The sequence below is a fragment of the Chaetodon trifascialis genome, chromosome 20, assembly GCF_039877785.1.
Source record: "Chaetodon trifascialis isolate fChaTrf1 chromosome 20, fChaTrf1.hap1, whole genome shotgun sequence".
Classification (NCBI taxonomy): domain Eukaryota; kingdom Metazoa; phylum Chordata; class Actinopteri; order Chaetodontiformes; family Chaetodontidae; genus Chaetodon; species Chaetodon trifascialis.
In genome coordinates, this window is record NC_092075.1 from 14,391,811 (window position 1) to 14,416,462 (window position 24,652).

A 24,652-nucleotide genomic window follows, 5' to 3' on the forward strand; every position below is an offset into this window, starting at 1 on the left:
CACAAAAATAAGCAACTATTTGATTAAATTACACAGAGCAATAATGACCTTACAAGGATATAACAAAAAATAGATGATTCTTAAAATGCAATACTAATAATTAAAAACCTTTGAAATGTTTTAAACATCTTTATTTGCAGCATTAAAGTGAAATTCATATATAAAATATATATATACATATACACATGCACGCACACACATACACACCTTTTTTGACAGTAACAGCCAATATTTTCCATTTTTCCATTCTAACCTTTACAAAAACGCACATTGTACCTTAGGTGTAATCACCTGAAAATGAATGCATAGAATTATAGAAAACTAGAATGACCACCTTGTGCTTGTATCCATCCGGCAACCAGTCAAGTTGCAGTGTACATCCAGGCCTGTCAGACTCATATTATACTGTATATAACCTTTCAAATTGGTTAGTGCAGTTAAAAGTGCTTTACAACCAAATGCTAAATTAACTGACCAAACACACACCTTTTAAAAGTAACGGCTATTAAGATAAGTGAATAGAAAGAACATGATAAAATGCAGCAATGAGTGAACATGTAATGTCTTGAAAAATAGTGACTAAACACTGAAATAAAAATATCACAACAGTGGAAAAAAATGAAAAACACTAATATCGAAAAACGTCATTTTTATACAATTTCTTCAGCCTCTCCTGACCTGCATGATCAGAAGTCAGCATGTAACTCATATATCATACCATATAACTCATACCATAAAGTGCATCTATGTCGAGTTTTAAGTTTAAAGCAGTTTGATTTTGGAAGACAAGAGCTGGCATGTAAGGTTTGATTTTTGGTCACACTACTTGCCAGTTAATGAATCTACAAGTCAGCAACAAAGTCTATGCATGACACACTGCAGGTTTACACATCATGGAATAAAATACTACAAAGCACTCAGCCCAAAGGAGAAATATAAACAAAGTAAACTCCTCATGGACTGCATATATCAGCAGATGGATGGTTACTGCATCAGTCTAGTCTCCATGTGTCAAATGTGTTTGATATTTACGGCTGAAAACTGAAAGTGATCCACATCCACAACAAGAAACTAGTCCTTTCTCATTCTTGCTTCTTTTATGTTCTGCTCTCGAGGGGTTTTTCATGTCTGACACATTCAGTGACACACCAACATCATGTTGACATCACCCTGGGTGTGTTGTTATGGACATGGCTTCAGTTGTTTGGAAGCAGTTTGCTCAAAAGTTCAACTTTTTGGCAAAATTGGTTGTGATTTTTTTCACGCAGTTATGTCTGCAGGTATAAGCCTGCACAGATAATTGATGTTTTTAATATAAAATGCTCTTTTAAACATAAAACCTGCTGTCTGTTCCTCAGGTGACAGCCAGAGCATGTAGGAACTGCGACTCCCCTGAAAAGTCTGTCATTTTAACATTAGAGGAAGTCAGATTAAAGGCACTGTTCTCCTTTTACTCATTTCAAGCCTCAGTTCCCGTATACCTCGTACCGACGCTCCATAACTACCGGTGGTCAGGTTGGCTGCCATCAGTCTCCCTGAATCCTCTCGTACTGATGCCTCCGAGGTAATCTACAGCCGACGATGCTGGAGGGAGAGGAAAGGAAATGTTTTAAATCTGCTTTTCATTCCTGGTCTTAAGCCCTATCAACATAGGACATAGAGCATGTAGAGACAGTAGATGTTTTCAAGATATATTAGTTTGAATATACAGGTTTTAAAATGATACAGATTGGGTTAAAGTGGTTTTCACCCAGATTTATCAAAATATCCAAAAAAAACCAGCATGCTTTTCTACATTTTTTGATCGAAAATAAATACAAATCTCATGGAAAAGAATTGGAAACAGGTCAATTATTAGCACTGCCAGCACCATTAAACAGTATTGTCCACACCCCACCTGATGGGGATCATTCCCAGTACTGTGAAGATGCTGGACAGCATGAAGACGAAGCCTGGGAACCAGTCCAGGGTTCCCTGGTAGATCTTAGTGAAGGTAGGGATGTACGCCAGACCGGCAAACTTCAGAGACAGCTGCAGGGAGGTGAGAGTGATGCCTGATGGGAAGGAGGACAGACGGGTCAGAGAAATGAGAAGCACAGACAGTTCCAAGAGAAAATGTACATGTACGTTTTCTTTGAAGAGAGAAGATATTTTCAGGAAATATGCTTATTTGCTTCCTCGTTGAGAGTGAGATAAGAAGATTGATATATATCTTATGATTTCCACGTGTGTGTGTATATACGGGAACAGGGTTTGGGCCTGCCAGTGTTTGTGTTTGCACTGCACTGACTTCTCAAAAAGATGTCATGTCAAAGCAAACACACAAGAAAAACCTTGACAATGAATAACCTGCTTCTGTAATCATCACCGAACCCAGTCTGTGTGTGTGTGTGTGTGTGTGAGAGAGAGAGAGAGAGAGAGCCAGTTCCAGCCAGTGGCAGAACTGGCTCTTTATGATGCGTCATCTCTTTAGCAGAAACCAGCCTGACTGCAGGTTTCCAGTACACACCACTCCCCCATGTGTGCATACCTGGCTAACAGTTGCAAGACACTGTGCGCGCACACACACACACACACACACACACACACACACACACACACACACACACACACACACACACACACACACACACACACACACACACACACACACACACACACACACACACACACACACACACACAAAAGATAAGAGCCAAAGACTTAAAAGGGATGGTGGCTGTATGAAAGTCTATGAGCAACAAGCTCTGAGGTGCTGAAACTTTCTCAGGTCAGGGGCCAACACATTGGATTCTGCTGTGAAGTGTTTGCACGCCTTGTACTTCAATTAAAGTGCATTTAAGTAGCTATTCACAATGTTTGGGAGTTGACTTTTGGGAGGTAGTAAGGCATGTCAGTGTCTGAGCACTTCCCAAATTCTGCTTTTTGATCAGACAGACATCTTGTCTGATCAAAAACACTGGAGTATCTGGAGCAAATGATTACATGCCACCCTCAGGGAGTCTGTTTCTGACAGTTTGGTCAGAAAAATGCACACCAGCAGCCTGCTGGAGGTCATGTTTTAAGGCTCTGGCAGTGCTCCTCCTGTTCCTCCTCGCACAAAGGAGCAGATACCTGGTCCTGCTACTGGGTTGATGCCCCTCCACAGCCCTGGCCAGCTCTCCTTGTATCTCCTAAATGCTCTTGAGACTGTGCTGGGAGACACAGCAAACTTTCTTGCGAACGCACGTATGGATGTGCCATCCTGGAGGAGCTGGACTACCTGTGCAACCTGACTGGGCTGCAGGTACTGCCTCATGCTACCGGTAGTGACAAGGGCACTAACAGAACTCAAAACTAGAGAAGAATCAGTCAGATAAGGAGAGAGCAACTGTTTGTGGCCACCACATGCAAAGCCTTTCCCTTTGTGAGAGCTGGGTTGCTTTTGCCTCTCCCTGCACCTGTTGTCACTTTCATTTGCACCAAAGCAGGTGTGACTCAGTCACAATCAGAGTCACTTGGACAGACTGATATCCCTGAAGTTGAACTGACTAATTATCAGGTCAGTGTTTTTTTTTCCTGGCCTGTCCATGACCTTGCAAAGTCAACTTTTAGGAAATGTCATGACGTCATCCCTTTTACACACTTCCCCTTGTGCTCATGTATACACACTCTGATCCTGCACTTTTATCTGATCTGCGTCACTGGCAGCGTTACAATGCTCCTGCATGTGAATGCCCGTTCCATCAACAAGGCAACGAAATAATCAAGCCGGGTGTAACTGATTTAGTAGGGTTTTGATTTATATTGTGAGGGAAAAGGTTGAATAAAAGAAATGTTTTGACTTGTTTTCATTTTATTTTTCCGTTATTTATGCATGCAACACTGATTTTATACAGTTAAATGAATTATGAGTTCACCCAAATGACAAAAACGTGAAATGTTAAATGTTATCTATATCGCTAAAAATCACAATTTGAGCCTCGATTAGCAGACACTGCAGAGAGCTCTTGTTTTATGTCGTTTTGAGATATCGGTCTCTTCCACCACCCAAATACAATGGAGGCAAATTAACTGCATTGAAAAATGACATGTAATTGAATGGCAAAATCTCTTTCCAGCAACAAATTCCCAGTTGCTGCACAGACCTTGCTGAGGCCTGTGCAGTAACTTTGGAACTACTTTCTTCCAAAGAAATGGTCCCCCTAAAAACAGTGGAGGTAAATTAACTTTTTTTCTTCTTATATTGAAGGTGAACGGACCCTTTCATAATCTAAAACTGTTAGCAGCAGCCATTAACAACTTTAAGTTATAAAGCCAAGTGCTGTCCCATATACTCTCCATATTTCTTACTTTCATTGTCAAATTAAACCATCAGCAGCATGTGTTTGCATAACGCTGCTGTGTATGTAATTGCTTTAACTGTTCAATTATCTGTCCTGTTACTGTTACTTATCTTTACACCTACACACACACACACACACACACACACACACACACACACACACACACACACACACCTACACACACACACACACACACACACACACACACACACACACACACACACACACACACACACACACAGAGGTTATATACTCACCACATGAGGATGCTGGGACCTGCTGTGAGAGCAGTGATCTGATAGTGGGCATCGGGATGAGAGCAAACAGGTTGAGTGAGCGAGCTGCAGAGAAATGAAAACAGATTAATTTATTTCCTCTATATTTCCTCTCTCTGTCCACAATGCCTTTCAATACACCGCACCTCACCCCCACCACCTCCACCATCATGCAGCTGCTATTTTCTCTCTTCGGCAGGATATGTGTCAGGCCTCTAATGGAGCTGGTTTCATATTATCTCACCCACATCATCTAAACAATCAGTCCTTTGTGGTAATACTCTAATCTGTGATACTCAGACATGAATGTCTGCTTTTGTTTCCACCTTCCACTCCTTGAAAATGACGTGTTTGCTATTTCTGCTTGGTTTGAAATTACAATTAATCTTACACAGTGGTCCAGCTTTTTTGGGATCGGGGGTCGTAGGCTAACTGAAGAAAAAGAACTGCATGTGATGGAGCTGAGCGCTAAAGATGAAGACCATGTTAAAAAAGAGAGCGTTGAAACCGTACGGTTAACATGAAGCTAGCTTGTCTCTAAGCTATCGCTAACAGCCAGCTACCTTAATGTACCTCAAAGACTGGAAACAGCTAGCGTAGCTCTGTAACTATTAACATGTTGTGTCTTATTTGTTTAATCTATACTAAAATAAAAGTTTTAAAACAATAGTTTAACAATGAGGTGGGTTATGTACTGGACTATTTCCTGGCCATGGTCAGTAATTTCTTGGAGTCCTCGCTAGCTGCCAAGAAGTAGTCTGGCTAAGCTAAATTAGCTGGCAGGCTGCTAGCAGGAGCTTCATGTTTGTGCTTTCCTTTAAGTCACTTTTAATCACTTCAGTCAAATTAATATTTTAGATTAATTATATGTCTAAAAACAAGACATCATTCTAGTTACTAACTAACTAGTTATTCTGGTAAAAAGCTTGATTTTTTTTTCCAGATATAATTTATTGATTTGTGCGGCTTCTGTCAAGATGAAGTCACTGAGGAGTCAACTTAGTGCCAATGGATAATTTATTAATGCAGTTAACTACCAGTCTGATACTTTCTCAGTATTTCATGCAGAAATATAATGAATTATATTTTTGCATGAAATACTGACGACAATATACAGACACTGTAACTGGTTGTTCATCTCAGCTGGTTGTTTTGCTACCACACAGATACAATATGGACACAAAGATATTCCAGTGTAGCCTGATGAAAAATAAGATTGGCAGGTCATCTGCTACTTCTCAGTTCCTTGTTTTGGTTCCTACTTTTTCCATAATTTGTGCTGATAACCTAGATTTGTCATTGACCCTGTTGCAAGACGTAAGGCAAGAAGTAAGGACCTGGACAGCTTGACTTTAGACACAGATAACATGAATTCACTTCCTCATTCTTCTGTGGAGTCAAACCTGGAAAACCAACAATGAAAATGACAAGGCTGCTCTCATGTCTTTTATTTACACTTTAGATCAGACTGCTGAACCATCAAGGCACACTGAAAGAAGGCGACTTCCATTCTGTGGAACTGTGCTGTCAGTTAACCCACAATGACCAGTGTCTGCTGCCAACACAAGGCCACACTGGAAACAAAAATAGCTCAGTGAAAAATGTTTTTGACACATGCATCTAAGTTTCTCACTGGTGCTGGGTGATTGAGTGATCAACAGAAAATTCAAAATTTTAGTCATCAACTGATTGTTGAAATCACTTATTGAGCAAAAATACTGGTTCCAGCTTCACACATTTGGGGAGAATTGTTCTTTTCTCCATTTCGTATTACTGCAAATTGATTATCTTTCGGTTTTGGACTGTTGGACAAAACTAGGAATCTGAAGATGTCACTTTGAGCCCCCCCAGTTTGCAGACTAAACGATTAATCAAAAAGTAATTGACAGGTTAATTGATAAGAAAAAGAATGAGATGACAGATGAGTACATTTCAGTTGTATTTTGTTAAGTGGGTACGCGGGAACTGAGTATAATAAGCAAAGAATATGTACATTAGGAAAATGTACTTTAAGTATTAAAAGTAAAAGTACTCGTTACAAAAAATGTCTCCTGTGACTATACATGTATTCATACTATTGCACCATTCGATTACTCATGCATTCATGTAAAAGCAGGATTTTACTGCTATATTTTGCATAGGTTTATTTTCATTATAGATTAATCTGCTGATTGTTTCTCCATCAGTCGACTGATTGTTTGGTTTGTAAGAAAGAACACAACATTTCCCTCTTAGATGCAGTGGAGTAGGAGTAGAAAGTGGAATGCATTGAAAGTAGTACTGTGCTTGAGTAAAAGGACTTAGTTACATTCCACCACCGCAACAAACTGTGTCTCGTTCTTGAGATGCTCAGTCTTACCGAGGTAGAACATGTAGGTCGCTGTGACGAAGGACATGAAGAAAATTCCCAAGGCGAACGACAGCATGCCGATCAGGATGAGCATCGCGTCGCTGACGCAGCGGCGAAACACGATGACGCCAAGGAAGCTGGTGAGGAAAATCGTGCAGCCTGCGGCGTTCCCATAACCCACCTGGAGGAAGTGAAATGAATACAGACAAGATGAATATACGCTATACTGAGAATAATAACACACCATGCATACATGATCCACAGTTAGACAAGTCCCAAATACCAACAAACATGCAAACATCACCTGAGTGGCAGTCCAGCTGAGTGGCTCTTTCATCACGAAGACACCCAATATTTCTATGGCTCCACCCACTGCAACGTCATACAGCATTGCAGCTGCAAAGAGCAGAACCACATTCACCATGTTTATCCCAGCAGGAGCCTCCACCGGGACATCACTGGAGGAGTCAGAGAGGACGTGGCAGTCCTCCTCCTCTGGCTCTGGGCTGGGCACTTGTTTCACCTTGAATTAAGACGGAGGCACACATTTAACATCTTCACGAGCTGATGTGATACCCCTGCGTCGCCCATTACAATCACAGGACATACAGCTTGTCTGGTATTATCTCTTGAAAATATTTTCAAATGTGGGGCAAGGTTGAGTGACAACAGCGAATCAGTTTCAGACTCAGGTGAGATATTAGCTGTTAGAATATAAAGTTTCAGATATATTATGGCATTGCAGTGCACAGTTAACCTTGACCTCAATAAAATAACAAATAAACACACATATATATACTGTGTATACATAGTATATTATTTATTTATTTTTAACAGCTATATACCTCATATGGATGTGATATGATTGCTATCATTGCTGCATGGCCCGGCTTAGTTCTGCTGATCTAAAACTTTATTTGCCAGTAGCAACACAATGCAACTTGCTGTGTAGGCCGCTGTTTTAGAGCGGTGAAGAAGAAGTAAGTGAGTAAGGAAAAACCTGTCATGTTGCATGCAGGTGTATCCTGCTTTTGGGCTAATAAACTGTGTGATATGCGATCAGTGCACGCAGTCACGTACGGAGGCATTTTCAATACTGGGAACAGTATTGCAGCAACTTTTAAATGATGACATGCATTTTTAGAAATGTGCAGAAAGTGACTAATCTTATCTTTTCCAAACAGGCTTGAAACTGTCACTTTAAGAAAAGAGTAGTTTATCCCAATAATCAGATTAGATGATCAAATCTAAAATGAGTAAATCTAGCATCTCTAACATACTGTTTATTTAAATAATTATGACAGATACCAATACTCTGGCCAATCTAGCCTGCAGAAACACAAAAATCCAAGCACACAGCCGTACAGTGTACCTAATGTGAAATCTTACACACTCACACACACACTGACCTGCAGCAGGAATATGGAGTGTAACAGGCTGAGCAGGTGCAGCAGTGTGCTCACAATGAGCAGGATGGTCCCATTTCCCAAACTGGAGCTGTACAGCAGGAACAGATGACCTGACACCAGGCTGCCCACCAGACCTACCGACCCATACAGCAGCTCCACCCTCATCATCGCCTGCATGGGGCATGAACACACAGCGCCTATTTTTAAAGTGGACCTCGTGTGCTTACAACTTCAAGAAAATGAATTTCAGTGTTTAAATGAGTTGTTTTGTATTCAGCAGCTTTTCTGTTATTCTTGGTTAGGTTTAAAGCAATAATGTGCATGCTTTTTTCCAACGTGGTGTAGATGAAGTAAACAGCGCTCAATTATGATTCAGCTACTTATGATATAATTTGCTTATAACGCAGCTTTTCCAGACATAATCACTAAAGCAGCACCCCCGCAAACACTGACCTTGGACCGGTCAGTGGTCGTTGAGCCGAGCGACGCCAGCGTCATCACGGCGGGCCAGAAGGTGCAGAAGCCGCCGGACAGCCCGAAGACAACCGCGGCGCCGAACATCACCTCCAGCGGGAGGCGGAAGACGACCACCAGGAGCAGGCCGAGCCTGCACAGCAGGTACCCGCTCAGGGGCACCACAATGGGGACTTTCCTCCAGCCGCGGTCGCCTAACCTGGCCAGGAGCAGCGCGGGCAGGATGGGAGTCAGCCGAATGATGAGGTTGTAGATCATGTAGAAGTCCGACATGGCTTTCTGCTGGCTGTCCTCCCGGGAGAGGTGGCCATCGGGGTATGTGGCGTTGGCACACCGGTCCTTGACCACCATCTGCAGGGCGGTGTCGTACAGAGTGCTGCCCAGCTGCTCCATCACGAGTATCGGCTCGATCTGCCAAAGCACCGCGGAGGCTTTTAGGCACAGACTCGGCAGGACCATGATGGGACCCTCTCCACTGAGACTCACTGAGACTTAGTTACAATCACACCAAACGCGAGGAGCTGCAGAAGTCAACAGAGGCAGCTCAACTTCTTCTGGTTTTATTCAGACGCGTCTGACTTCTTTTTTTCGGCTGTCAGTTTGAAAATGAAGCGGAGGGAGGAAACTTGAACCCCTCCCACCACATGTGATCATCGGCCAGTGATGAAACTAAAAGGTGTGTTCGTGTGAGTGTGTGTGAGGGATATGAGAAATCACCGTCTCCTCAACCTCAACCCAGTCGACTTATTGCTTCATCTCAAAGAGGCTGTCATCTGTTTGCCTGTATTTTTCCACAGCTACACACTTTGCTGAACAGAATAACTCAGCAGGGAAAGTGAAATATCTGATCAGACCAGTAGTTAATTCTTTTGGTCTCTGTGGTATTCAGAAAAAAACAACATGACAGTTTTGTATATTTATGAGTCTTTGCCGCCACTTGTTTCACGTCTAAACACATTTTAAATCAACTGTCAGGAAGCTGGACCACATCTGCAACTCATTTCATTAGCGGCTGCTTTTCCAACTAATTGCTTGGTTGTTTAGTCTGTCAAATTGCTTGTTTTGTCCAATAGTCCAAGAAAAAAAAAGCCAAAGAGATTCAGTTTATTCAGTGAAATAAAGGGAAGATCCAGCATCTGATGTTTTAAGCTGAAGGTGCATTCAGGTGCAGTGCAGTGAGACAGGTTAAAACATACGTGAATGAAGCACTCTGAGATCCCACATGTACAGGTTTTGTTTTTAATGAGAAAATATTCGTAATATGTATAGTAGGTGTATAACTGTGAGCCTTACATGATGCAATAAAATAACAAAGCAGAGTATGAGCGTTACAAGTGGTTAACATAGGAACAGAGGTTATACGGTATAATACGATTTGCTTTGTCACACACAGACAGTGTGAGTCCCACGCTGACGCTCGGGCGCTTCTGCAGGCGAAAAACAAGCTGTCGGCATTTAAAAATGATAAATAAATCATCTCTGCATCATGAATTCAAACAACAAAAGCATAATAATAATAATAAGTCACACATATCTCCTCTGCGTGTGCATGATGTCTGGTGTCATTTCAGAAGCATTATAGTGAATTTAATGAGAACTCAAAATGATTTTGTGGTGTGTGTGTGCAATAACAGTTTTATGACAGTACAGTAGGGGAGTAGCCGTTTGCTTTTGTTGCTTAAAACTGAGATCTTGCTGTGAATAAAGCTTAGACACAGAGGCCACTGTAAAACTATGCTCCATGACGAAGATTCTGTATCTATCATCCAGCCTGAAAGAAGTCTGTTTAAGCTCATGTTTCCTTTAAAAATCTAATATCTCTCACCTGAAAATGCATCAACATACCAGTAATGCCAGCGCTCATGTGGCACACTGTCTGCTGCACCACAACATCTCATGAAAAGTCCCTAAATACTTCTCTTAATTCATATATTATTTGCCGTGCATTAAAACAGGAACAAGGAGGATTCATTGGAACCAATGTGGGTTTTTTGTTTCGGCGGGGGACAAAAAAACAGAGGCACGAGTCCTTGGTTTTTGCTTCTGGTTGGTGGAGTTAGTGGCACTGTTTAGTATGTGACGACTCTTTTATTTTGTGCAAGTTCGCCTCAGTGTGTGTTTATATTTCAGTCATTCAGCCGAGGCTTTGAGCCACTGCCTCGCTGAAGGACACTTGAACAGGCCACGCTAGCAGACGTGATTCAAAGTGAGACCTGTGGGTTACAAGAAAACCTTTCTCACATCCTGACAACAAAAACATCTCAAAGGCTTCAATAAACACGCCTGAAACGCAGAATCATTTTGCTCCTTTTCAGTGAAAGTGGTTCAAAAATGCAGTTCTCACAGCCACACTGACACATTTCTACTTTGAGTTCTTGTTTGATGGCGGTCCTTTAATGTCGGGATTCTTCTCTGATTGCGTTTTCAGCTTGAAAGCTGAACCTTGTTTTCTACACCTGGACATGAATCCACAGTATCATCACACTCACAAAGGCCTGTATTGCGCTCATTTAACAAAAACAGAAAATCACACCGTCCCACAAATGAAAGCTCATAATATATTTAGCCAAAAAAAAAACAAAAAAAACCAACTAACAATCCTCGTGAACCTCCTCTGCACAGAAGTCCAGCCTGTTGTTGCAGCCTCGCGATGAGCCTTTCTACTGATAGTCACTTGCCTTGCTTGTGTGCTTGTTTCAGGTTAGGAAAGGAGTGTAACGTCATGCGCACGATCAGTACTTCTTAAATAGACTTAGGAGCGTAGGCTGACTAAATAACTACATTCTGTTTTGGTATAACAACTTCTTATAAAAAGCTTTTTTTTTCAATATTTCTCATCAAACTTTATATCCTCAGCTAGCAAGGTATAGTAGACACACAACAGTTGCCCCACTGGAATCTCAACATACAAGATCATATATCAAATACACAGTCCTACCTCAGTATAATACATGAAACAACTGCTTACATCAGAAAGCACAGGTCAACAAAGCGGCGTAGCCAGGAAAGGTAAAATAAGTGATTGCTTTTAGAATATAAAACCCCCGACCCAGCCCTTTAATTAACACACACACACTGACTGAAGTGACGCAAACATGACCTGCATTTAGCCTCCCTCTGCCCCCCGTCTCCTCCTCGCTGACCTCACTGCACTTTACAGACAGGAAATCTCTGAAGAATAGTGCTCTATAGACAAACTTTCTATCTAATGTGGTTTCATATGGTATCTAACATTGACTGAAACTGTAGTAATACAGAATAGGAGAAGATAAAATACATCATACAAGCGTGCATCCCGACAATTACTGACTATTCTAAGGCAAAGTTGAACCTTGATACTAGTTTTTTTTTCTCAAATTTCCTCACTAGCGTTCAACAGTTAAGGGACGCTGACCCCCCCACACGGCACTTTAAAGCAGATGCTTGCAAGGACTGTGATAGCTCCCACCAGACATGTCATATGTGTGTTATATCTGAGCTGCGGCGCATCATCAAATCCAGGTAAAATGATTGTGAATTACAGAAGTCATGTCCGTTTTGTGCGATTAAGCCTCGCTTTTCCTCCTTTCTTGGACAACTTTCAGTCAGACATTTCTTGCTATTCACTCTGCACACACTTTCCTGTCTTCTGCATCTTTTTTTTTTTCCTGTTGGTGGTGAAAACCTTTCCACGCATTCTCAAGATGATTGGGGTTATTATTATCAAGCACCCACTGCTAAAACCATCATCAATAAGTGTCAGGCACCCTGTCAAAATAAAAGCTTTAGATTTCAGCCCATATTTCAATTTTTTTTTTTTTTAAAAAAGGTAAATAAAACATCCTATGAATATTGAAGTCATTCAGCGTCTACCAACTAGTAAAACCTTTGATCCTAAATACACTTCTGAACAGCGCTCTGAAACCACCAAAGAACCATCTCAAAGTGTCTCACAGATCTTTTCCTCTCCAAACTCACCTCATCACTTGAAATGTCTCTCACGTACTCAGTCACCCCACATTCTGCTGCACCCTCAACCCTCAGGTTCAAACACCACAACTTGATGCATCTCTTCAACAAGCCCCACTGGTCAAGCCAGTGGGTCATGTGATCATCACAATACTATTAGTAAAATAAATACTGTTTCCTCCCCCTCTCCTTTGTCCTTCGCTTCCTTGTCCTCCTCTTCTTCTCCTACATTTTTCCTTCAGTCTCTGCAACCTCCTCCTCTCCACTCCCTGAAAGGAGACATTTACTCCTCCTCCTCCTCCTCCTCCTCTTCTTCTTCCTCTCCATCCTCGTTAGCGTAGATACCGGCTTCCCACTTCAATGCCATGTCGCTTTTCCTCCTGGTGACACGAGTGGCCTCCAGAACCTGTCAATCACCAGACAGCCTATCAGATACATGCACAGTCGGAGAAATGTCGTGGATGGCACGAGCCTGACAGAACCCATGCTTTTCTCCAGCTCAAGGGATATACTGCCAACAACATCACACAAAGAAAACACACCACAGTGACTTTATCATGGCATGCAGTGAGCATCAAGAACTGAGGGAGCGCTTGGCTAAACCATCCTGTGGTGAAGCCAAATGAAGCGCGCCTCCAGTATCTGACAATAGAAGTCATTTTACTCCATTTCAGGGAAACTTTCATGCTTAAACACAAGGCTTGTTCCATATTTTGTGTTCTCTGATCACCGTCCCTCTCACGCACTCATGCCAGGACACACACACACACTTCTAAACACATAAGCACATCTTCACACACAGGGCAGATTTCTTCATGAGCAGGAATCCAGAGAAGGTGGCGTAGTTTGTGGGTGTGGAGGTGCTTTGTTTAGGTCTGTACGATAACAGTGATGATTTCCACCACACTGAGCCCTCGTCAAGCTTCAGGCTTTCTATGTTACTATAACCTCCAGTCGATGGGTGGGTGGATGGGTGAGGTGGGGTCAAAGGTCACACCAAATCCATTGACAAGCACATGCAGCACCAACACCACAGAACAGAACAGTAAGGCAGTGAGACCACAAGCAGACCTGGGACCAGATATAACACCTTTTTAGGGTTCCTTCACAGAATCCACCCAGTGTGGGGTTTAAACAAAAATAACACACTTCACATGTGAAGTGACATGCTTTGTGTTTCTTACTGTTGGCTCATCTACATTTAATGGAGAAGAAGAAACATGATTGCCGGTGGAAATCTCCACTCTGACTCATCTGAATTCAGGAACTTTATATTTAGTTGAACTGAAATCACAGCGACCCAGGATGTCTTGATCTATAAAAGCATAATGGGATGCAAGTCTTCAAGCTTTACAGGAACCTTCCAAATAGTACGCTCAGGAATGCATGACTTTGTCACTTTAGTCTGACCCAGGTCTGTCCGTAAAGGCAGTTATGGAGTGAACAGGTTTGGGGTGCAACAGGTACCTCGTTGGTTACCTCATGAGCCAGCAACAAACGGGCATACTGACCGACCAGCAGGAGAGAAGCAACAGTACACATAGTCAACACATGAGATGTCATCATGGGACAAGAAGATCAACAACAACAACCCTTCTGCATGCTCACAGTAAATTCAGTTCAATGTCTTGAGAAATGCACGATAACTATGAATGAAATGCCGTCTGTTAGTGGCTGTAATGTAATATTGCCCTCACATGTGGAAGTGCATAATAAACTGGGCAATATCAATATTTCCTATGTGTAATAATGTCTGTCTTATGTCTGTGCTTCCATCCATCCATTATCTATACCGCCTATCCCTTTCGGGGTTGCGGGGGGCTGGAGCCTATCCCAGCTACAATGGGCGAGAGGCAGGGTACACCCTGAACCGGTTGCCAGCCGATTGCAGGGCCACATGTAATGACAAACAAACATTCACACTCACACTCACACCTATGGACAATTTAGAGTCATCAATTAACCTAATGAGCATGTTTTTGGTCTGTGGGAGGAAGCCGGAGTACCCGGAGAGAACCCACGCATGCACGGGAAGAACATGCAAACTTCACACAGAAAGGCCCCGCCTGACCCGGGGATCGAACCGGCAACCTTCTTGCTGTGAGGCACGCGCACTACCTGCTGCGCCACCGTGCAGCCCATGTCTGTGCTTATTTATCATATTTTTTCCCTGATGATTCTTACTATTAGTCTGTCCCCTTTGCTGCTCTAACACTTGAAATGATCCCACTGTGGAATTCATAATGGATTATCTTCTCATATGAAAGAGAAGTGAAACTGTTCATGTTCTGGTTATGAAACTTTTTTTCCATCCTGTAAGCCATTTTGCAACAGAATTATTCTTTGAAGCCCTTCACAGACAAGTTGGTCTGCCAGAACTCAATACTTCCTCTCAAGAAATACCTAATTCTAAACAATGACACACTGCCAGAAGGAGCCTGGTGTTAAAAAGACGTACACAGACACAAAAAAGTGAGATAAGATGTAGTCAGGACAGAAATCCCCAAGCGTCTGTGCCTTACTTTCAGTTTCATTTCCTGCTCTAGGCTGGGAAATTCCCTTTGGTGTTGTACAGTATTTGCTCATGCCCACAGGCCATGGATGGAAGCACTCAACCATGTTGACATTAATAAATCCCAATGAACCACAAGATTCAAACGAGCGTGTTACGTGTGATCAGCTGTGATCATCTTTCTGCTACTTTCACTCACAATTTCTCTCAGCATTTATCTGGAGTAAGATTTTTTTTTTGTTTTAGCACCAAGAGGATTGTACTAGCTGCTGGTCACTAAAAGTAATATCTGTGCGAACCCATAAAAAATGCATTTGTTGCGTCTTGTCGTGGCAGTAATGTATGGTTGACAGCTCTGATCGTAGTTTATACAGTCTTCTTTTTAAATACTTACACTGTTGTCCTCCAGTTTCTCCCTCCTCTTCACCTTGTGGGTTTCATAGTCTTCCATAAGCGTCTGCATGAAGTTTTTGGGTCGTGATCCTCCAGAGTCCTCGCTGCCGGCGTCAGACAGGGCTCCTTCTGAAGGTGAGGGTGAGACAGGCGGTACAGGCCGCACCTTCTCAATCTTTCCTGCACATCACAGACAAACACGAGGAGTTGGACACGGGTTTGTTCAATGGACGTGATCCCACCAAGTTATTTTTTCATATATTAGAACTGGTATGTACATCCTAACTTTAACCCCTAACCAAGAGAAAATAAACTACGACGGTACCTTTCAATGAAAGAACAACCACATAGAACCAGATGTCCCTTACAGGGAGCTATGGGAACCACCCTGCATACTGCTCACTAACCTGGTGCTGTCCTCGCTGTCAGTGTGAGTCTGGCTGGCAGGCTGTTGCTCTTCATCTTATCTGCTGGGGATATAGTGGTCTGCCGCATCCCCGTCCTCCCATGACCATGACTGCTGCTGGAGGTGTTGCTGGAGCGGGCGATCACAACAGGCTGCGTCTCCCTCTGTTTCTTCAGCTCCTCCTCCCTCTGCTGAGCTGCTCGGATCTCTTCCTCAATCATTGACAAAGTTCTCTGCTTCTTGGAGCGCAGGCGGAACGGGCCGCTGGCGGGCTCCACCTCGGGGGCTCGTGCTGCGGCTGCCGTGCTACGCAGCTCGGCCGCCTCCGAGTATTTGCTGAAGTAGCTGAACTCTGGTTTCTCTGGGCTCGGAGGTGAAGGGGGACGGTAGACTGGGGTTGGCCTTGGAACTGGAGCTGCTGCGACAGGGGCCGGAGCCAGAGCCGGAGCCGGAGCAGGGGCCGAGGAGGCGAGCGCTCTAGCGTAAGAGGATTGGATTTTGATCCTGGGGCCTCCATTTTTGGGTCTCTGTGGTGGAGAGATGGGCTGAGAAGGAGGCGGAGAAGGCGTCTGGAGCTGTGGCTGCTGTGCTGGACTGGATGGCTGCTGCTGCTCTGAAGGCTTCTCTTGGGAGACAACTCTCACCTCTGGCCGTCTGTCTGGCTGAGGGGACAGGTTGGATGGAGCAGGACTGGAGGACACAGGTGACTGGAGACTGGGAGCTCCACCAGAAGACACAGGAGAGGAAGAAACTGGCACTGGGCTACTTGTAGAAGCTGAGGATGGAGACACAGGGGTGCTCAGCTGTGAAGAATTGAAGTCAGTTGGCTGCCACTCATCTCCATTCTGAGCCGCCAGGGCATTTTGGATGGCATTTTGGACAAGTACCCCTGCATGGTACTCCAGGTCGTCTTCTGTTGGACATCCACCGCTCTGCCCATTGACTGGTGTAGTGGGCTGGGGGGTAGGCGGTGACACCGGTGTAAGTGGTAATGGGGTAGGTGGTAGTGAGGCCCCGCTGTCGGAAACATTATCCAAGCTAAACACAGTAGTGTCCTGAGAACGGACAGATAACTCGTCTAACCCTGAGTCAGACTCCTCTGGGTGAAAAGACGGATGGAAATGACCCTTCCCTTCTTCCTCCTCACGCAGGATTGTCATTACAGCTCGTGCACAAGTGAATTCTTCTGCCAGACCTTCATCAGACCAGGTCACGCGAGTTTCTCCAGTTTCTGCAACAATGTCACTGCTCCCCTGGCTGCCCCTGGTTATTGATTTCGAAAAGGGTTTGGCAGAGTAAATGTGAGGAGCCACATCCCTCTTGGTCGCCTCCCCTTGCAGAAACTGCTTCCTGGCAGAGGAGAAGTCGATCTGCTCCTCCACAATGTCCACCTTCCTGTTTAGCTCTGGGTCAAAGGTCACCACTGTGGCAGGACCTGACACCTGTGGATGAAAACAGAGTTGGCAGGACAGAATACAGAGGAGAGCGTTAGGAGAAAACAAAAATAAGATGCAAAGTCTCATCTGCATTGCTGCATAATGCTATGCTGCCTGTGTGTGTTACCTGTGTGAACGCATAAGTGTGATTGTGTTTCTGCTGTTTCCTCTCCTGATATTTCCTGAGAGACTCAAGCTGCTCTGCATCCAGCTGTTCTTCCAAAGGCACCTTGAATGGATGAACAGACCAACAAAAGAACGACTCAATCAGTTTGTCAGGAGGTCAGAGGAGTTCAAACTGAAAACAGAGATTAAACGTGAGGCTACCTCCTGAGGAGGGTTCCACCAGCGCTGGGCGATCCCGGGGTTTTTCTTTACTGCCTGGTCTTTGATCAGCTCCTGACGTTCACGCTCCAGCTCCTGAACCTGGCAGGAGGAACAAACCGGGTGAAGAAGAGTAAAGAATATGAAGATGCACAGAAAATTCACAATAATTTTTCATTAGCATTAGCTTTTCATGACACGTTAGCTCACAGCTGGATAAGATACCAGCGCCTGTCAGCACAGTTCAGTGAGGCCTGCTGGCAGGTGAAATAAGGCTTTCCATTGCCTTGCCAAACACTTGAGTTGCCCTTGAGTCAGCCATGAACAGTATGACTCAACAGAAAATGACCTTGTTTTCCAGGAAATGACACACTTTCAATTTCAAAATTCCTTCCTTCTTAGACTGTCATTTCATAATTTGATCTAAAGTTTGTACTATTTTTCACTCAAATAGTGACCTCATGCTATTTCCATTCATTTTCAGATTTTTCAGAGCTGTATACTAGTACTGAGGCTGGATTCTCAAAACCCTCTTTGAGAAAAATCCTTTTCATCATGGTTAACATTTCATTTTTAGATGTCAAAAGTAAGCTGCTTTTTTAATCAAGTCCAATGCAACAAAGCAGTTTTTGTGGACAAAAGACAATAATCACCGCCTGACTTTAAAGGTTTACCTTTTGAGTCAAACAGAGTTTATTGCCTTCGAGTAAACCTTCACTTATACTTTTTTACATGATGTTCATTTGATAGGACTTACTCAAGAATCCTGTAATGTTCTGGTGCACTTGAGGGGACTTTTCCCACAACTCTTATTACTTTTAACAATACAGAGACTGAGCCTGGAATCACAGTAACAGAACCGCTGTGTTGTTTTTGTTACTGTGTGTCTGAGTGATGTATCTGTTACAGCTGATACATTATCTAACAGCCGTTTACCTCCTCTGTGGGTCGTCTCCTCGTCACCCTGACCTGCTGCTCTTCTCCGGGGGTGAAGAGCTTCGCTGGCCGTTTCTCCTCCTGAAACGCTCTCAGCTCAAACCTGGCCCCGCCGCGCCCCGACTCCTCTCCCTGCACGTGCCCGTTGGTCCTCACGGCAGAGTCCTCATGGTGGAGGAATGTGGTTTGTCGCTGCCCTTCCACAACAATTGACTGGTGATTGACAGGAGAGGAGGCCGACACACAGACAGAGGGAGAGTTTCCGTCGATGCTAATTGGTCTGGTGTGTTCTGATGGGGACGAGTTTCCATTGGTGGGTGTTTCTGAGGCAGCATCTAAAACCTGGTCCAAGTAACGTATCTCCTGTAGGCACAGCAGATAATCAAAGTGCTGTTGTGTACAGCTATTATACTATAATGTTCAACAAACCTTTCCTATTATTCTAATATGATCACGCTGAGACACACAATAAATGACAATTGTAGTACATGACACTCAAATTATGTTCAATTAGACTGTTCCTGGTGTTGATATCTGCTCCATTCCAGAGAAAATAAGACAAGAAACTGAAATATTTGAGCTGGGTCTTCTTAAGACAAGCTGCATACCTGCACCACCTCGCTGTCAGGAGTCTCCACTTTCACACCAACTGCACTGTGGGCTCGGTTACTGGGGCTGCTGAGGCAGCCATGTTGGATCTGCTGGCTCTCCAGTTCCATGGTTGCAGGCCTGTCAGTGATAATGCTGACTGATTCCTGGAAACTGACGCTCTTCAGGGCTCGCTCTCTTGGTATTGTGTCACTGACATCCTCGGCTGCCCGCCACGATTTCTGCGTCAGCAAACAAAGAAAAGGCACGAGGTTCAGAGGCACTGCATGTGCGCTGTGTCACGATCGCTTTCAGAAAGACAATGTTTGCTGAAAGTGAGAATTAAAAGACAACCTGTCAGACGCCTGATCTCTAATAAAACACACATGCCTCATACAGCCACACATCACACGCATAAATGTGTCTGTCTGCATTGCAGTAGTAAAGTGTGTTAGGTTAAACCTCTGCAGCAGCAGGAGGGTGTTATGGCTAGTTCTCACCACTAGGGGGCTCAGACTCATATGCCGCTGCTTCAGGACTGACCAGAAACATTACCACCCTCCACAGTGCTGAAAACTATCAGGGCTTTGTTTAAAGACCTTCACATTATGCTGAATACTTGGCAAATAATTCAAATACAATAATTCTTCCTGCCTCACATGTCATTTTGTGCTTTATTAGACTACAGGTAAATAATTCATTTTACAGTTTTTAAGAGAAATGCTGCATGCGTCTATTAAAACTGTGCTTATTTTCATATGATTAAAGAGTCAGATGGTCCTACCTGACAGTTTAAAATCATACCTTTTCAGCATAAAATTCGTCTAAAGGCAAAGGAGTCAGCAAAGATACTTCAGGTTCAGCAGCTTAAATATTTCAAGTCTGTTACACACATTCACTGCTCAGCTGATCACAGAGCAGTTGTACTGATGCGGTTTTGGATTAATTGCCTGGCTCAAGGCCACATCATCAGTAGTTGTTATGAGAGGAGGGAATATGTCTTCCAAAACCTAGATTTCCCAGCTGAGTTGTTCGCAAAGCCTGCAGAAACTGAACTGACAATAAATGAGGTGAAATAAAAGGCGCTTCCAAATGTAATGAAATCTTGCTGTAACACACTGCATACATTATGAACAAGCAAAGGTGACTGTCTGTCAGAAAAACAGGAACAGTTTTAGCCAATGACGTAATTGTGACACTGACGAACAACAGTGAACACAGTTCCTCAATAAAATCATTATATCATCAATGAAGAGTGTTACACCCTTATGAAGCAATGATATCCAGTTAACGCAACACTGTGATTTTGACAACTTTCTAAAATAACAGAAACCTGTACTTATCAATGCTGGTACACATTTCACTGACGGTGTGACCTTTCCAGGGAATAAACTGATGTATGGGGGTTGAGTGTCCAGTCAAAGGACACGTTAGTAGACACATCGGCATGCAGGGATCAAACCTGTGACCTTCTGTTTTTGTAAACCATCCATCGGACACATTCCAGACCCACCATTAGCAAGAAGCTACATTTACACACTCCTGTCTTTACTTAGGTTTCTGTTTCCACTAACAAATACTCTATTGGCTTCCTGTTTTACTGCCTTGCACCCATTACACCTCTATTCCAAGGATATGTTTACTTCCACGAGGGGTTGTTGACCCCCGTCTTTGTAACATGTGAGAGTGTGTTCGTGGGGATTTAACGAGGATCACTTCAGTGAATTGAAACCCTGTTCAGTTAATGCACACATGGTCATAATGAGGAAGCATTTGCTTTCTAACCTCTCTTATACTTCAAGATGCAGACATACGACCAGACCGCCATTTAACCATCAACATGAGGCTCTTCTACAGAAATCAGTGGCAGATTTCAGCCACACTACTTATGATTCACACGGCGTCCAAACTTCTTTGGAATCAGGGTTGTAGTATCCGCATAAAGCTACCTAGCCTTAAATCTTCATCATTTCTCGTCCCTCCTTTCAGTTTCTTGGTCCCAGTCCCCTCTTCTGCTAATCTCTCACTCTTTACTGCTCTTTTTCCTTCCTCCCTCGCTTCCTCTCTGGGATTGTTCAAGTGTTCAACAGTGGTCAGTGAAGTCACATGGTGGATTATAACACCCTGCCGTCTCTCATCTATACTAAAGCAACATTCTCCCGTCTCCTCAGCCCTGCCCTTGGTCCTCCCTCCGATCTTCAAGCCTCCTGTTTCTACTGCGAGAAAAAAAAGTTGCCTGAGGGCATTTTGGTGACCCATCTGGCTCGGTCACATGCACATTACCCATTTAATACTGTCTCAGGAAGTGTGTGAAATATCTATATATACACACATATATATATAGAATAAACACATCCTCTTCCAGACATCCTCTTAAACGTATAGACCCATATTATATATTATGTTGAGTCTGACTTACATTATCTTAAATATTTCCAATAATGTTCAAGCTTCATGACATCATTAAACTCCATCTTTTGCTGTTGTTTTGATTCACACACTGTGTTTAAGGGAATACTAGCACACATGTCCAATTCAGCACTGTTGATGTTCAACTTAATGACATTTTGGTGTTAAAAAAAAAGCTTCTATTCTTCGACAAGTGATACAGAAAACCAACCTAGAAACCAAAATACCAATTAAAAAGATTAAAAAGAAAACATTAACGCACATAGTTTTACAGACAGGTGACATCAGTGAGAGTTTACAGCCATGCTAACTACTCTGTGAGGCTGTGCTCAGTGATTTGAGCTATATGCTAATATCAACATGGTAACATGCTTACAATGACAATGCTGTAATGATGGCGCCAAGCAGGAGGAATGCTTATCATCATCACCATTTGACTTTAGTGTGTTAACATGCTAACATTAGTTAGCGCAAAACACAAAGTGTAGCTAAAGCTGATGGGGATTAGGGAAAACCATGATGATGTGGCATTTGTTGGGGTCTTAACCAAGCAAAACATGCTTTCTTACACCCTGAGATGGAGGCCACGACATCTCTCCATGACAACAGTACTTCATTATAATGCTGGGGGAACGATACACTTCGGAATTTGCTTATTGCACTTGGTTGTATTCATTACATACATTGTTCGGCCCTGATGGGAAGTCGCCCAGTTAACGATATTAGCGACCACGGGGACACCAGATGTCACTCTTACGTACACACTCACACAGACAAGGTCATCTACCTTGCTGCATTCGACACTGTATGTGTATGCGAATGCGTGTGTGTGTGCAGGAATGTGTGTGGAGGAGTGTGGGTCTCGCAGGCAGGACAGTACAGAGGGGGAGGATATCCTGTTACGGCCTCAGGAAAACAGTACCACAGTACAGGAATGTCTCATATGCAATGCTATTCTGCCACACACACACACACACACACACACACACACACACACACACACACACACACACACACACACACACACAAAGACAAGGACTGTGTATGAGATTGTAGTTGTGCAGCGGTGCCTGGCGGTGTGAGTGTGTTCTTTCAAGTGTGTGTATGTGTAGAGGAGGTGTGTATTCACGTGTGTGTGTGTCTCTCATTGAGGTAAGCTGACATTCCTGGCATAACTAGCTGTCCTCAAGGCTCTGACTCTAATGCTTGTGATGAGGGACACTGTACACCCTGCCCAGCCACCTAAAGGAGCAAAGTGTGTGAGTGTGTGTGTGTGTGTGTGTGTGTGTGTGTGTGTGTGTGTGTGTGTGTGTGTGTGTGTGTGTGTGTGTGTAAGTAGGGAAAGAAATCACTTAACTGTTATGAAAAGGCTAAAATCCTTCACAATTTGTTTGGATGTCTGAAAGCATCAGAATGCGTTATCACCCTTGTACCAGAAGGTAAGTCCCCATTAGCATGTAAATACACACACGTCTTTGTAACACTCACATGAATGTGAAATATGGTGTTAATAGTCATCACAGTGCCACCAGCTCACCGCCACGATGTGTCAGATGTGTTTATTATTGTGGTTTTTCCAAAAAGGGACAGACAGTTCAGGAAAATCCGACAATGTGAACACATTTTAACCAGTCCAGCCTAATTTACAAATCTATTTTAGGGTGAGAACACGGCTTCAGACTTTTGAACTTGAAGTTTGGGTGAGGATTATGGGATTATTACAGGATTATGCAAGTAAAAGCAACTAGAAAGTTCAGATCACAGTTAAGATTAAGACATTATTTTACAACTTGGATTTGGTCTTAAAGCTAAGATTGGGGAAGGATTAGGTTATTCAAAGCTGAGACTAGGGTTAATAATATCATTAGAGATTCTTGTACTATGCATTGTTACATATTTAGCAATTAAAGAGAATAGGTTAAAGTTCAGTATGTAACTGAGAGGTTCATATTATAAGTGGTGGGAATCACTGAATTCACTGGAAAGTCAGGACAAGTATAGTAACGAAGTCATGAGTCTCTCTGAGTCAGCTAACTATTACTGCCTTATGTTCTGCAAATGCTGTCTCATTCTCCGTCTGTCGCCATTCCCATCACATCTGGAAATGCTTAGGCTCTGACTGTGACGCACAAAAATCACACACACACACAAACATAAGGCATCCACACTCGGCTGCGTGCCTGAGATGCTGGGGGGTTTGTAAGCTAGAACACATTTACCAGAACATGAATACTCCCTGGCTGAAAGCAAACACACAACTATGATCTCTCTGTCTTTCGGCTTCTCTCCATTTCCAACACAAACATAATTTCCACGCCTTCAATATCGCGTCATAGGCTCCTATTAGCACTCAGTGTAGAACACATGGACACACATACACACACTAAGCTCGTGTGTAACCCAGTGCAGTCGGCGTTCCCGGCTCTGTTTCCTAGCTAAATATGATCCTGTGTAGTAACTGGAGCCTGGTGCTGGTTTAGCCTGGTGTTCGTATCCAAACAGCACTATCCAGGACTTAGTCATGATTTCAGTCAGTCTCTGCTTTGGAGAGTTTGGAAATGGTGAATAAGAGCAATGATACGTCACTGACAAACTAAACAAATGGCTTGATTGGTCAGCAGACAGGTGGGCTGGGTGAGGGAGCTAACAGCTGCCACTAACATCAGGCCAGAGGAGAGGGGTCGTCAGGCGAAAAGTGTGCAGAGGCTTAAGTGGGCAGCTCACTTCTCACAACATGTTGTAAACATCTGGACAACCACCACAGCACAGAATCTCAGCTTTGACATGAACACTTCATTAAAAGATCTGACTTTTTAAGCACATCTGTTTGGGTGTTGCTGTCTGGACTGGACGTTCGTCTACTCCGA

The 24,652-nt window shown here is 43.4% G+C and overlaps 2 protein-coding genes across 5 annotated transcripts in view; both read right to left on the reverse strand.

Annotated features, from left to right (window-relative positions):
* Nucleotides 1–112: 112 nt before the first annotated feature.
* On the reverse strand, nt 113–10,056 carry LOC139348338 (solute carrier family 46 member 2). The gene is made up of 7 exons (XM_070988324.1): nt 8,813–10,056; nt 8,360–8,530; nt 7,255–7,473; nt 6,960–7,131; nt 4,583–4,666; nt 1,898–2,054; nt 113–1,584 (listed from the first exon to the last, which is right to left on the reverse strand). The coding sequence occupies exons 1-7, from the start codon at nt 9,290–9,292 to the stop codon at nt 1,527–1,529; spliced, it is 1,341 nt and encodes a 446-aa protein (XP_070844425.1). The 5' UTR covers nt 9,293–10,056; the 3' UTR covers nt 113–1,526.
* The window catches only part of palm2akap2 (PALM2 and AKAP2 fusion), a 79,208-nt gene continuing 64,611 nt past the window's right edge, over nt 10,056–24,652 (reverse strand). For 2 of the 4 annotated variants that reach the window (XM_070988319.1, XM_070988323.1), the window contains 8 exons: nt 19,397–19,618; nt 18,789–19,151; nt 17,856–17,954; nt 17,656–17,757; nt 16,094–17,534; nt 15,688–15,866; nt 14,249–14,287; nt 10,056–13,187 (listed from right to left, as the gene is read on the reverse strand). In XM_070988319.1, coding sequence (XP_070844420.1) covers nt 13,065–13,187; nt 14,249–14,287; nt 15,688–15,866; nt 16,094–17,534; nt 17,656–17,757; nt 17,856–17,954; nt 18,789–19,151; nt 19,397–19,618 — 2,568 coding nt within the window. In that variant the 3' untranslated portion in view covers nt 10,056–13,064. The remainder of the gene's footprint in view (nt 13,188–14,248; nt 14,288–15,687; nt 15,867–16,093; nt 17,535–17,655; nt 17,758–17,855; nt 17,955–18,788; nt 19,152–19,396; nt 19,619–24,652) is intronic. The other 2 variants (XM_070988320.1, XM_070988322.1) reach the window with 2 other exon arrangements.

Coding starts and splice junctions, on each gene's coding strand:
- LOC139348338 (XM_070988324.1), bottom strand. CDS start 9,292: ATGGTCCTGCCGAGTCTGTGCCTAAAAGCCTCCGCGGTGCTTTGGCAG. Junction 8,531..8,812: donor CGACCACTGACCGGTCCAAG/GTCAGTGTTTGC, acceptor TGCCCCATGCAG/GCGATGATGAGGGTGGAGCT. Junction 2,055..4,582: donor GGTCCCAGCATCCTCATGTG/GTGAGTATATAA, acceptor CCTTCCCATCAG/GCATCACTCTCACCTCCCTG.